At 34.7% G+C, this 14,010-nt stretch overlaps 2 protein-coding genes across 3 annotated transcripts; one reads left to right on the top strand and one right to left on the bottom strand.

Annotated features, from left to right (window-relative positions):
• The first annotated feature begins 1,917 nt into the window (after window positions 1–1,917).
• LOC122294219 (peptidyl-prolyl cis-trans isomerase CYP20-1) lies at window positions 1,918–4,688 on the top strand. Its single transcript, XM_043102787.1, has 7 exons — window positions 1,918–2,079; window positions 2,327–2,405; window positions 2,926–2,973; window positions 3,084–3,107; window positions 3,705–3,887; window positions 3,987–4,062; window positions 4,427–4,688. The coding sequence occupies exons 1-7, from the start codon at window positions 2,014–2,016 to the stop codon at window positions 4,563–4,565; spliced, it is 615 nt and encodes a 204-aa protein (XP_042958721.1). The 5' UTR covers window positions 1,918–2,013; the 3' UTR covers window positions 4,566–4,688.
• An 801-nt stretch (window positions 4,689–5,489) lies between these two features.
• LOC122294217 (SMR domain-containing protein At5g58720-like) lies at window positions 5,490–14,010 on the bottom strand. 2 transcript variants are annotated; one of them, XM_043102785.1, is made up of 11 exons: window positions 13,145–14,009; window positions 12,164–12,189; window positions 11,901–12,023; window positions 10,786–10,871; window positions 9,548–9,780; window positions 7,994–8,070; window positions 7,834–7,890; window positions 7,117–7,184; window positions 6,909–7,015; window positions 6,729–6,799; window positions 5,490–5,886 (listed from the first exon to the last, which is right to left on the bottom strand). In XM_043102785.1, exons 1-11 carry the CDS (start codon window positions 13,704–13,706, stop codon window positions 5,764–5,766), a joined length of 1,533 nt encoding a protein of 510 aa, XP_042958719.1. In that variant the 5' UTR covers window positions 13,707–14,009; the 3' UTR covers window positions 5,490–5,763. The 2 variants fall into 2 exon arrangements, with proteins under 2 accessions (XP_042958719.1, XP_042958720.1); XM_043102786.1 differs by lacking the exon at window positions 6,729–6,799 and having other exon boundaries at window positions 13,145–14,010.

Here is a 14,010-nt window from a genome sequence, read left to right on the forward strand (position 1 = left end):
ACTAAAAAAGGAACAATTTATATGAAGGAGATTTTATGATAAATTACTTACAAAAGCTTCAAAATGAGCATGCAAAAGAACACCTAAAAGCTATCCGAGAGAGAGTGTTTGGTATTGTTTCAATAAAAAGTGTAAATGAAGATAATTTCGTAGGGGGTGGCTAGAGATACTTATGAACGAGATATGGAAAAGATGAGGCTGGAGTGAGAGTTGAGTGTAGGTCTCTCTTACCCGGAGTAAGAGTTAAGTGTAGGTCTCTCCTACCCGAAATGAGAGTTAAGTGTAGGACTCTCTTACCCAATAATATCTACAAAAATCAACTCAATATATTTTTACCTAATAATATCCACGAAATTAGCTTAAAATATTTTTATCCAATAATATCCACGAAATTAGTTTAAGATATTTTTATCCAATAATATCCACAAAAATTAGCTCAAGATATTTTTATCCAATAATATCTACAGTTTTGAACAGACGTTTCGTCTGAAAATATGAAAAAGAGTTATTACGCCATAAGACTTTAAATAATCCACCGAGTCTAATGGCACAAACCATAATATATTTAGACACTTCTAACTATCTCCAATAATCAAAAACACATTTCTGATACCATAATGAGTCATAACACTAACTATGTAGTTAGACTAAAACCTATATGATTAATGGATTCATGAAAACTTATAGAATCTTCACGAGATTCCTAAAGTCAATAGAAATTCCACAATTGAATTTCTAGCGGGCTATTACATACCGGATATCCAGTTTTCGGACTGGACTGAATAAAAATCCGGTCCGGATGCACAGCCTTAATCTTTATACTATACATTACATATAAGTTTTTTCCTTATCAAATATGTAGTATATGAATGATTAGGAGTGTAACTGGTTTGAACCGATTTGATTTTGGATAAAATTTATGACCAAATCTGTAATTCTAGTTTTGCATTTTTTAAAACCGATTATGTACTGGTTATTCTCCTAAACACGTACCTTCAGTTTTATCGATTTCCGATCTAATTTGGTCCCCTTTTTTGTTTTAATAAAATGAAAATTTCTCATAAAAATATGTTTATTAAAAAAATACTTTAAAAAAATCTGTTTTATTAAAAATTTATTAGTATTTACAAAAATCTGTTTTATAAAAAAAATCTATTATATAAAAAAATTATGCTATAAAAAATCTGCTTTATAAAAAATCTTCTATGTAAAAGGAAATTCTGTTATAAAAAACTATATATTATCAAATAAATTTTCATGTTTAAAATAAAAATTTTATGTTATAAATTATAATTATATATAATATTTAAAAAACTAATTTAAATGTATATTAAGAAAATAATTAAAATATTAAAAATACACTAAGGGTCACTCTTGAGGACATATTTAAGTTTTGAAAAATTCTGCTTAACAGCTCCATATCACACATCTACTAATGAAAAAAGGTAAAAGAGTTTTTTAACTCAATAAGTGTGCTGTGTAGGACTATTTGAGTAAAATAACACTTAAGTTTTAAAATAATGTTAAGGAAACTATTTATCAAAAAATAATGTTAAGGAAACTATCAAACGTGCCTATCAAATATGTATAATAGGATAAATGAATTTTTTTATTTTTTAAAATTTTTTAAACATTTTTAACCATTAAAAAATATATAAATATATTAATAATCACTCCTTTAAATATGAAAAAAATAATGAAAAATAAAAATATAAGATCGAGCATCTTTGTTGTACATAAATGATATTTTCTTAAGTTTTATCCATCTGCTTACGTGGCATTTTCATTTTTCTTAGTTGAAAAATGTCTCACGAGTCGAGTCTAGGGTGAAGGGTCCTTCGACCAATGGCGTCAAGCCAAAATATAAAAAGGTTTACGTGTAAAACGTGGATTGGGTAGTCACATTATCTATAAATAACGTCTACACACCAATTCCACTCCATCGATGCTTTATTGATTTCTCCGTTTTAGGCGGCGAAACTGGGAGTGAGGTTTTGCAGTGGAAGCTAAGAGATGGCGAGGACGACGTCTATTCTCCTCTGGACTTTAGTCCTCCTCGGAACCCTAGCTCTCATCCAGGTAAGTTAAATCAAACCGAAGAAAAGTACCCATTGATCCCCTCACTTCTCTAAGTTTCCCTTCTGATCTGATAATATTTAGGGTTTCTCTTACAACGCGAGGAGAATTCTCCAATATCTTTTTCTCTATGATCTTCATTATATAGCCTCGATCTATGAAACGAACCTATACTTATTGACATTTACGATCTAATAATATGAATGTACCCTTCTTGTTTTATGAAATTCATAAATGATTAATGTTTCAGGCAAAGAAGTCGAAGGAAGAATTGAAGGAAGTGACCCACAAAGTTTTCTTTGATGTTGAGATTGACGGAAAGCCAGCCGGTATGCTCTTTGTACCATATAAGATACTTTCTCAAAGAATTTCATCAATGCTTTTTTACGTGGAATGAGTAGGGTGAGATGCATTGTAAAGCTGGGCGTCCGTGATGATTTAAATTCTCTTAAGATTTTTTTTGATAATCGAAAAATCTATTGATAAAACAAAAAGCACAGGCACATAGCCAATCACACACTACGAATTTGATAGAAACACCTAATTATAAATTGAAAAAGGATCTAATCCTCTAGGATTTTATCAGGTGGATCCGTGTATGTTGGAATTTTAAATGTGGTATTGTTTTTAGATTGATTTGTTGTCGCTCTAAATATGGGAAATCTTACATCATTACTTCGATATTCTGTTATTTTGCTGAGGCCATGTCACTGTTTTAACTTAATTACACTACAGAGCAATGAGTGTCAAGGGCTTTTACCCTACACCATGATAATAAAAATTCGCAGTCAACAAATCACATTGGTCCTGGTATTGATACCCTTTTATTTGTGATCTGCAATATTTCAGGTCGAATTGTGATGGGGCTATATGGAAAGACGGTTCCTAAAACCGTAGGTATGATTTTGTATATCTGTTCGAAAACCAATGGAGTGGGTATCGTACATTCTTTTCAAAATTAGATCATGATAAGATTATTCACTTACAGCTCTTGATTTTATTTGCAGAAAACTTTAGAGCGTTGTGCACAGGTGAGCCAGTGATATCAGCTCTTTCCCTGTTTGTTTGTTTTTTATTTTTAATGGAGCATGTGCAGATCAAATTACTAACTATTGCACATTCTGCTTCTACTTGAATATGTTATTTGGTAATTTTTTTGGGTTCATCATCACCTGTATATTTAAACTAGGTAGAACACTATCTTCAAGTTCATTTTCAACTGAGTGTGTGCAGTTGAAGTTTTTTTAATCGGTATAAGTATAGTAATATCGAAGTGAAAATGTAAATAGGGAAATAGTGACAGGAAGCCAATTAGAAATCAGGCTCATTTTGTCCAAAGATCTGTAAGCCAATGAGAAAACAGTAAACTATTTGGGACATTTCTATATAAAAATATTAACAGCCCATTGACTCCCCTAAATGGAAAAGGAAACGATGATTTATGAGGGAAGTAGTTAGGGTTCAGGAAATGTTCTTAGAAGTCAGTGTTATTCGTACAACTTCTTTCAATCATTTCAGGGGAGAACTCTAGTTAGGTACTTCTCATGTATACTCCCTGTGTACTTGGACTTTGCCTATTCTTATGAATAAAATTTCTTGATTACTGATAAAAAAAAAAATCATTTCAGGTGAGAAAGGCACTGGGAAGAGTGGAAAACCTCTCCATTACAAGGGTAGCACATTCCACCGGATTATTCCAAGCTTCATGCTCCAGGGAGGTGATTTTACACTTGGCGATGGAAGGGGTGGAGAATCAATCTATGGAGAGAAGTTTAATGATGAGAACTTCAAGCTGAAGCATACTGGACCAGGTAGTACCAGCATCCTTCTTTCTCCCTCTTCTCCCTACCTCCCCCCTGATTGAAGTAATCATGGTAGTAATTTTTGGTCTGGATCTTTTTTTCTAACAGGGCTTCTGTCAATGGCAAATGCTGGTCCTGACACAAACGGTTCACAATTCTTCATAACAACTGTGACAACTAGCTGGTAATTGCTTTACACTGAGAATTTAAAGTAGAAAGAAAACAAATAATCTTCACATGTTCTTCACGTGTCTTCTGTTGTTTATACTGACAGTGTTGACAAAATTCTCCTTTATTTGTTTGTTTACCATGTGATTTGGGTAAAAGCTGTTTCGGGTTCATAGTAGTATGTTGGACATGAATGAGATAAGTAGCATTATCAATATACACTTACAGCACACAAGAGAAACCTTCTCCTTGATCCGCACAACTCCGCCTCTCTTCTCATAGAGAGAGTAACCGGGACTCGACCGAACTGTGTGTATGTATGGATTTATCAACCGAATTGATATTGTCTATTTAGTACTAATTTTCCGATCGATTTGCAGGTTGGATGGTAGGCATGTTGTATTTGGAAAAGTGCTATCTGGAATGGACGTAGTTTACAAGGTTGAAGCCGAGGGAAGGCAGAATGGGACGCCCAAGAGCAAAGTTGTTATTGCGGACAGCGGCGAACTTCCTCTATAATTATCCTCTTCAATTTCCAATCTACAAAGTCTAGCAACTTCATAGTTAATTTCCTCGCCCCGTTCAGTTCCCTGTATGAGACGGTTTAATACAATATAAAGTTGTGCCCTGTGTTTATGGATATTTATTTTGTTGTTGCCCTTTCTTTTCCTTTTCTCCCCCAAATGATTTCCTCTTTTGTATTTCTTTCATTTGGGGTTGTTGAAAGCTCTTTTAAAACCCTTAGTGGTTGACTCAAGTTGTAAAAGCCTTGGGCTGGGGAGTATGCTCCCTCCGGGTCTAAGTTTCAAAACTTCTTAGGTACAAACAATTTTTTGAGACTATCAGGCTGAAAGATTTTTCCTTTGAATTACCTGAGATAAATTGATGAGAAATTTCTTGTCGATGACCAGTACACACCCATGATTAATTGGGGTGCTGTTCCTGGACACTCGGCGTCGATAAAACAAAGGCTCTTTTAAACAAAGATGGAACTCAAACAAAGATGGAACCCAACACGAGTGCTTTGGTTGGAGGCTTTTTGTTTCTTGTTGCTAGGTAAACCCTGAAGAAATTTATGTCGATATATTCTTTTTATGTATCCAGTAGTAATGTTGTGGGATTTGAGCGTGCAGGAATAAATAGCGACTTGGAGTTACCTGCAAATCCTTTTAGTTGTCATCTCAATAAATTTCTCTCAGTAATTCTTTTATGTATTCCGCGCTCGAACAGACATCTGATCAACAAGAAATGTGATCAATACATCAAAGAATCTATTCAGACATCGCATAACTCCACCAGGTCCATCAGAATCAATTTAAACAAAGAAGAGGTAAAATCCCAACGTGTGGAATTTATGATAGTGCAAAAGGGAAATAATACAGAGACTGGAAGTCCCACAAGAAACTGACATTAAATAGCAAGCAAGCATGTAAGACTTACAGCGAACAGAATCAAGTATCATGTCATTATTAACTTTAGGTCAATGCTAATTGTACACACAGATAGCAACTCGAGCCATCAGCACCACACTTATCAATTAACTTATCCAACTTTTATCATTCAGTTACCTACAGAAAGAAAAGGATTCCACATTAATATCACAACTGGGGGCCTAAGCAAGAACGCTGCATGACATGACTCTCTATTGTTATACAACAACTCAGACTAGAAAAATTAAAAACTAGCGGTGAGTATTTCTGAACTAAGTTGCGTAAATTTATTCGGTGTCACTTTCAGAATCCATAAAGCTGAACTCTCTGGATCCACCGAGCTTGATTAGCAACGTTCCCTTGTTTTCCTCTCTCCATTCTATACCTTCCTTTTGCATAAGTTTGATAACCTGCATGCAGCCAGCAATTAGATGGTGTCATGGAGAGTATAATACAAATGCAACAAGTTCGTCTTTTCCAAAAGATGAAGCAAGGTCCAAGGGGCTAGTTGCAGAAAAGATTTAACAAAGTTGGAACAATTCAGTCACCTCAGAAAGCCAACACGGAAAGCTTAGGGCTTTGGCCTCATATCCAGTATAATAAAAAAAAATAAAAAATAAAAAGAGTAGAAGCAAACAAACAATAGTCCAAAAATATAATATAGGGAAAATGGGAGGATAGGTGAATGCTACACGCCACACATCAGGAAAATTTTTGATTGATTGATTGATTTATTTTTAAGTGTACATCAAGACAAAGATGGCAAGGGTAATGCAATGAATGTTTAATTCATCCAATATCAATGGGGATAAAATAAGATAAATTCTCAAGTCAATCTAATCTGAATAATGGAGAAATTTCAATCACTTATATATTGCCAGATGTCGTTATTTTAATCTCTTAATGAGCATATCTATAAATCAGATTGCATGAGTGCTTATACTCTCTGGGTTTGGCTGCTATCTATAACATCCCTAACCATTATAATCGTATTCAAATAGTAGGTCACATCATGTTAGCAATAACACCAAAAGTTACGCCAACAATAGAAAAATTCTGCTGTCTAATATACATTTTCAAGCCATATAATTCTCCAATTCAGTGGTTTTGCTACAACTCAACTAAAGTTTACTACAAGACCAGTATGCAACAACCATACAAAAGATCTAAACCCTTGAACCATTGTTGCCACTAGTTTCTAGAGTTGGACAGAAGAAAATAGAAGGAAGCCGGACTATTTGGAAACCCATACCGATTGTTTCACTATTGACTTCCCTATGCCATGTGACCCACATCCTGTGATAACCCTGAGGGTTTGAAAAGCTGGAGCAGACCAACAAACATAATAATCAAATAAATAAGAAAGTGTAAGCATTTTTTGTGTGAAATATAGAATAGAACAATGAATATTGGAAGACCAGCAGACACTTACAGGGCACATATGTTCCAAAAAGAAGGTGGGCTTTCACATACTGCATTGCTTGTTTGACATGTTGACCATGTAAATCAATTGTAACCACATTTTCTATGCCCTTGTTTCTGCAGATTAGAAGCAATGGCTTAATTAAATAAAGAAGACTAAAGGTAGAGGTATAATGAACAGAAATACTTTATGTAGATCCTTTGAGCAATTCACCAACCTAGCTTTAAATATATTACGGCTTGCCTTTTCATCTGCCTCCCATGCCAATTTTTTATGTGCCTTACCCTAGGCAAATGGAACACATTTGGTTAATATTTCATTTTGGAACCCCATCAAGCAAACACGATATAAAATTATGCCCATGACACCTATCAAAAAAATATTATGCCCATGACAAACCAAAAATGTGATAAGCAACCGTTGGACAGGTCAAGAGCAGTAGACTTGTGAATCGCCCAAGAAGTAAAATTACAGAAGCATATGAGAATCAAAACTTTAGATCAATTGGCATCAAGTGAGTATCAAGAAGACCCAAATCTAAAAAGTTAAGAAATCAATGCAGTTTGGATAGATTAGCAAAGGTTAGGTGCTAAATGTAAATGTTATTAACAATGGGAATAATTACTTCCAGTAATCTCCATTAATTTCAATGGAATCCTACATGCATCCAAGCAACCTGTGAGACAATAAATCATAGAAGGAAAGCCAAAAGGAAAGAGCTCTGCATTCTTGCCAAAAAAATTTGTAATGCTTTGTTGCAGGTAACTAGCTACAATACAATGTTAACCGCTCCTCCATCTGGTGGCCTACACATCTTATCATATGCAGGCTTGGAGTAATCAAAGAAAAATAAGCAGGTACAGAACGGCAAACACCAACATAGATATATTAGATACAATAAATAAACAATGTCCTTTGCTGAAGCAGAACAAACCTGCTCAGAAAGGCAGGCTGCATACTGTTTTTCTCCCTTGGAAAATGCCACTGAAGCCTGCAGAAGAATGTCCTCGTGAGATTATTTTGAGTATATAATAAACTAGATTCGGCATCATCAAGTATTCTCAAGCACAGAGAAGTCAAAAAGAACATCTTACTTTCTGATAGCAAGATCTCACTGAAGCCCATTGTTGTGTCGAAGGCTGCCTGAACACATGATATTCCTCTCCTTTAGCTACAATTCCAGGAAAAATCCCAAAAGTAAAGGGATTGATATGGTTGACAAGAACTTAGTTAGTGTTATAAGGTGGATATATTTACACACACAAAAAAAAAAAACCCTTTTTGAACATCTCGCTGAGTAGATGTTAAAAGTTGACTAAAAAGAAGCGAGCTACCCTCCCAAACAACTATCAAGCATTTCCATTCATATGAAAACAAAAGAAGCACTTTTTGAATATGAATGACTTTGTGAATCCATGCTGTGCATGAATGCCCTGAGGAACATACAAAGTAGCTAATCACGCTAAAAAAAGAGGAAAGATTCATTAATCAAGCGCACACTTGCATCAACAAGCATTTATGCTGCAATAATCAACACACTCCCATGCTCTATCTCCACCCTCTTTCAGCTGGTAAGATAGGATGTAGACACGACCTAGTAAATGAAATTTGATCAAGTTACATGCTAGTGTCTGCTGCAATTATAATTAAACATATACAGCAAAAAAAAAAAAAAAACCTATACAAACAACTGATTCTAGGCCAATTTCTGAAAACGAGGGCCCCCCACTTACAAGTTCCTGATTCTGGATGGTCAATTGCAGTGGTAAATTTTTAATGATTTTTCAAAAGAGGGGAGGGTTCCTCCAGAAATGTAGCAGGGTGTATCAGACAGTTCCCAAAGGATAATCACATGAGATAAAAAAAATACTCCAAAAACTTTAGCCAAGATATATACATACATATATGTATGTATGTATGTGTGTATAAAACATTTTTTTTAAAAAAATAATGAAGAGAAAAAAAAAAAAAAAAAAAAAACAAATGTACAATTGATGAGGAGTAAGGGCCTGTTTGGGATTGTGGTAAGCACTTCATAAAAAGTAGTCTCTATTTTACCGTGCTATGTACATTACAAAATGACTCTCATCATTTTAACACAATGACACTTTGCCCATCTATATTTTTCAATATTCTAGTATTATCTACTCAAGACTTTGCCCATCAATATTTTTCATTCTTCTCCTATCACTTATAAATCGTTGAAGAGATTTTTTTTTATTATTATAATTATTGAAAAATCTATTAGACTATTTTTATTATTATTTTATTATAATATTTGATTTTTATCAAGTATATGCCCTTTTATGTAATATCTATATCAAAAAGTACTTTTTTAATTTGTTTCCAAACAAATCTAATATGTTTGAAAGTGCTTTAGACATATGGATCCCAAAAAATAAATAGCTTTTTAATAATAGTGCTTATTACGTTAAGCTCTAAGTTATAAGCCTCAAGTTAAAAGCAATATTTTCCACCACAATCCCAAATATGTGCTAAATCATGTTCAAATATCTCCAACATTACCTCTGCAAAAGATGCTAAATAGTGAGATGGCTACGAAAACATGAGCAAGGAGTTTCTGAAAAGTACTAATATGGGCAGAGAGAGCAAATGCAACAAAGAATGGCAAGACTAATAATGAATACCGCCAGTATATTGCTGAGGTTCTGCAACACTAGAAGGACAAACATCAAACCCAGGACCCACTGACTGCATTTTCTTTACCAAATTCCTCCAATTCATTTTCTTTGGTTCATGTTCAACACTCTTGGAGATGTTAAACAAAGATTCCAACACCTTTTGAGGAAGATCTGGCTCGGTACTTCTTGTTCTAGTAGGAGAATCGGCTTCAGGATTGGTAAGAACCTTAGAATAATTCCTAAAATGAAGAAAACAAGCAAAGGTTAGAATTCAGTTACAAATAAAAATATCCTCAATGCAGAAAAAATTGGTATTGCAATTTGATCCATATTTATGAGGACTAACAAATATAGTTACAATTTATTTGACAGGGCCTTGCAGAGATGTAATCATTTCACAAAGATAAAGCATTTGATATCACAAGCAGCAGCATAAGCTAGTAGATTTTCCATAAAAATAAAGTAATAAACTAGCTAAATAGCATTTAAACATAACATTTTATATAATTCTCTTGTGCTTTATTAAATATACATATCTATGATATTTGATAGCCATGATCAAATTGAAGTCCATGGTTCCATCAAAAAATATCAAAAAGGCCATCACTAAAAGAGTTCAAGCAGTGTAGGTATTGACTTCTATGCTAACATAAGCAATCAAATATCAATCCATCTAGAAAGCCAACTTGGACTACTACAAGCATATACATCAGTTATGAAAACATGTGACTCCACATAAACGATATTCAATACCAACTAAATACTTGACTTTAGAATAGTTGATTACATCATTCTCTTGGTCTTGAACTGATTTTTATAATATTTCTTAAAAATTTTACGAAATTGCACTTTGCTTTTGATACGTGAAGCACTTCGGCCTTCGCACTTTGCATTAATTAAATCTATTCAATCACCACTCATATTTCCCCAATTAACCTTTATTTTTAATGTTTCAAAAGGTTAGCCTTGAAGCTTCCAGCTTCTTGCCTCTCAACCTATACATGCATGCATGATATCTAGCTTTCTTACAAACTAAATTTTTGTTGAAAAAACTTGATCGAGCCATGTCATATGTGGTTATATCCTCCTCAAATTTCTTTTGTATTTCATTTTAAGTTCAACACGCAAATCCATAATAGCATGCTTCCAACAACCTTCTTGGGAAAAAAAACCAAAAATATAAATTTAAAAACAACATCCACAATAATGCTAAACCCATTAAAATAAAAACCAGAATAAATTACCTACAACCATAGCCCATAGACCATATATTGTCCTGGAATTCACTTTCAGATGAATAGGAAGTGCAATCAGAAGCCTTATCTGTAAACTGTTACAAAAATTTACATGATCACTGACATAAAGCACATATTCAAATGGTAAATTCAAAATCTAAATATTTCCAACATCATTGGGTGCCCAAGTTTAAATAAATTACATCATGAGGGAAAATGTGAATAAAACATGCCACAACATCAGTGATTAATCCTTCACAAGCCAGGATAGGCAATCGTGTAGCTTTAATTAAAGGAATCAAAAAACACAAATCACCGGATGAAAATTCTCCCCAGAAATTAACACAGAATTAAAATTAACACAGCACTGGATAGAGAATCTGAGCCAGCATTCAATTGTGAAAGCATAAAAAACCTAACCCATTAGACCCTAGCATCTTTAAGAAATCAATTATTCGACCACACTCCATCAAAACCCTGGAAGTAATCTCCTTTTAGTAGAACAAGAGAGGACAAAACAGAAGGGGTGGTGTTTGGAGGGGAGAGGGAGTGGCTATTTTATGACAGAAAAATATTTAAGCAGCAGCAACTCTTCTAGTGGAAAAAAAGTCTAATAACCTTGTTAATAGTTGTATAAACTAAAAATCATTCATGTCACACCAGCCTCCATAAACTGCTAAACCCAGCAATCCTAATGAAGACCAAGAGAACAAAACCGCTAAAGGAATCGTCAGCCTCTCTTGTGGGACACCGGAGGATTTGCTTGCGACGTAAAAAATACAAGCCCCTAAACTCAATCTATCCTGAATAACAGTGATCTCCCTGTCTACTTGGGCTTTGCCTATTTCTATGAATAGAACTTCTTGATTACCTATAAATAAAATAAAATAAAATAAAAACAGTGATAAAATGCAAACACGAGTAATGGTCAAAATACAGCCCAAAGGCATAACCCATAACTTAACAACAAATTTAACACTCAAAATTCAAACTATAAGGACCATACAAATTTGTTTTTACGTGACCAACAAAATACATTAAATGATATAGTAAATATATTGAAATAGGAGCCTATAAGCAAGAACTCCAACACAAAATCAAGCAATAAGGTAAATATTACTTACACCATCTTTGCGTTCAATTAGAAATCTTATATCTTCTTTATAGTTGACACTATCATTAGGGTATCTACCATTCCTGGACTGCTCAGAGGTGGAAGCAGATAATTCGAGCAATGCATCAAAGGCCTAGGAAGCAAATAAACAGAAAAACGTTTCCATTACTCTATTTATCATCAAATTAGGATGAGTGTTCCAATATCAATGTAAAAAATAACTCAATCGAAATCCACAATACTTTTTTTTTATAAGTACAATACTTAAAATACCTTTTCTATGTCATATCCACATTGACCTGAAAAAAAAAAAAAAAAAAAGAAGAATAATTCCTGATCATGCAATAAACAACTAAAAATAAGCTCCATGGTACAGTGCCCAATCTCTTACAATTTACACCATACAATGACTGATTAGAATGCCTCTTTTGTACCAAGCATGATCCAAACGATTATCTCAAATATTAAAAAAATGCGTTAAAAAAATTTAGAAAGACTTAAGAAAACACTCACATAGCACAATGTACAGTTTTCATTTTATTTATTTATTTTTTACAAAATTTTTATTTTACTTATAAAAAATTATTGGTCTAAATTATACAAAAAATAAATAAATAGTTACTGAATACGTATAGATGCACACGTACATAAGTACATGCGACATGCGTACGTGCATGACTGCTGTTGAAAGTTGAAACGGAAAAGATTTGAATAACAAAACCTAAAGTACTCCTTTTCTATGATAGCATCGAGGGCTCAAAATGCAATTTCGTCAAAGAACAACAAAAAGAACACAATTTTCATAAGATGGTATTTGCAATCTAATTCATTAACAATATCCCAGTTTTGTCATGTCTTTCTGGCAATCTGAAACCTCGTTAAAACTTCATGACGTTGTCCACAATTTATTACCGACTAAATCTTCCCATCATCCTTTTTCCCCTCGTTGGTTCCCTTTTCTACAATATACTAGTGTCCCCTTGTACTCTTTCATAGAGCATTCCAAGCTCTATTATTCGTATTCTATTTTGAACTTCACCACCACCAACTTGATCCAAACAAAGTTGACTTTATTAGTTGGTTATCAATTACCGATTTTCATTGCATCTTAAATCTCAAAGTAATCGAAAATTCACAACGGATTTCAGTGCCACCAAAACTCGCAAGTTATTTACAACAACCCCTACAAAAGCCTACGTTTTCTTTAAAAAACACTAAAAAAATTAATCCAAAAAAATCGTAGCGGGTACTCACATAAAACATCTCTAACAACATCCATGCTGAGCTCACACTCATCTCCGAGCATCGAACGCAGAAATTGCTCAGTCTCTTCTATCTCAATGCAAGCATTGCTAAGGCGCCCTTTGAACCTGGTCGAGGCATCCAAGACGTTCCTCCTTGGAGTCCTCGGATTCACGTAATCTTTTCCCAACACCGTAGAAACAGTCCCAGTCGCCGCAACCACTCTCTTCTGCTTAGTCCCTCTGAAATCCTTTCCTTTCACCACGTTCTGAACACAGCCCATCTCGAAAAAACCCACAGAAGAACCCGACAAGCTCGCACCCGAAGTCGAACACGTCGAAGGGTCTTCGGCACGGTCCGCTGAGCTTGCGCCTAATATCTCCGCGGCTTTGTCCCGATCGCCAATCACTTCACGGAAGGTCGAAACGGCGTCGTCTAAGGATGCCAAAGAGAAGGCCTCCACTAACGACTCCGGTACTTTTCCCCCCACATCTTCGTTCACCACAACGCCTTTCTCGGCAGGATTGGATGCTCGGGGCCTCCTTCTCCGCTTCTTCTGCTTGGTGTTCTTCATATTCGAACCCAATGTAAGAAAAACGGCGGAGATTCAATGATCAGAGCTTCCCGAAACACCAAGGTGAGGATGAGAACAGACGATTTTCTTTCTATCTCCTTTGTTTTAGGGATTGTCGGAGATCGGGGTGGCCAGAAAACACAGATCGGAAAGCCGAGGAGGGCGAAACGGAAAGAGAAATTGAGTAGTAACGGGGAATTTTATGATTCCTGAAAATAACGGGTGGATGGTGGTGGAGGGATTGCGGAGTTTGACTTGAGAAGAGAGAGAGATTCATTGTTCGACAGATCGCGAGACCGACTGC

Source organism: Carya illinoinensis, chromosome 14, assembly GCF_018687715.1.
Source record: "Carya illinoinensis cultivar Pawnee chromosome 14, C.illinoinensisPawnee_v1, whole genome shotgun sequence".
NCBI classification, from domain to species: Eukaryota; Viridiplantae; Streptophyta; class Magnoliopsida; order Fagales; family Juglandaceae; genus Carya; species Carya illinoinensis.

Coding starts and splice junctions, on each gene's coding strand:
- LOC122294219 (XM_043102787.1), top strand. CDS start 2,014: ATGGCGAGGACGACGTCTATTCTCCTCTGGACTTTAGTCCTCCTCGGA. Junction 2,974..3,083: donor GACGGTTCCTAAAACCGTAG/GTATGATTTTGT, acceptor TTTTATTTGCAG/AAAACTTTAGAGCGTTGTGC. Junction 3,108..3,704: donor CTTTAGAGCGTTGTGCACAG/GTGAGCCAGTGA, acceptor AAATCATTTCAG/GTGAGAAAGGCACTGGGAAG.
- LOC122294217 (XM_043102785.1), bottom strand. CDS start 13,706: ATGAAGAACACCAAGCAGAAGAAGCGGAGAAGGAGGCCCCGAGCATCC. Junction 10,872..11,900: donor TAATTGAACGCAAAGATGGT/GTAAGTAATATT, acceptor TTTTTGTAACAG/TTTACAGATAAGGCTTCTGA. Junction 6,800..6,908: donor TTTTGGAACATATGTGCCCT/GTAAGTGTCTGC, acceptor GGTCTGCTCCAG/CTTTTCAAACCCTCAGGGTT.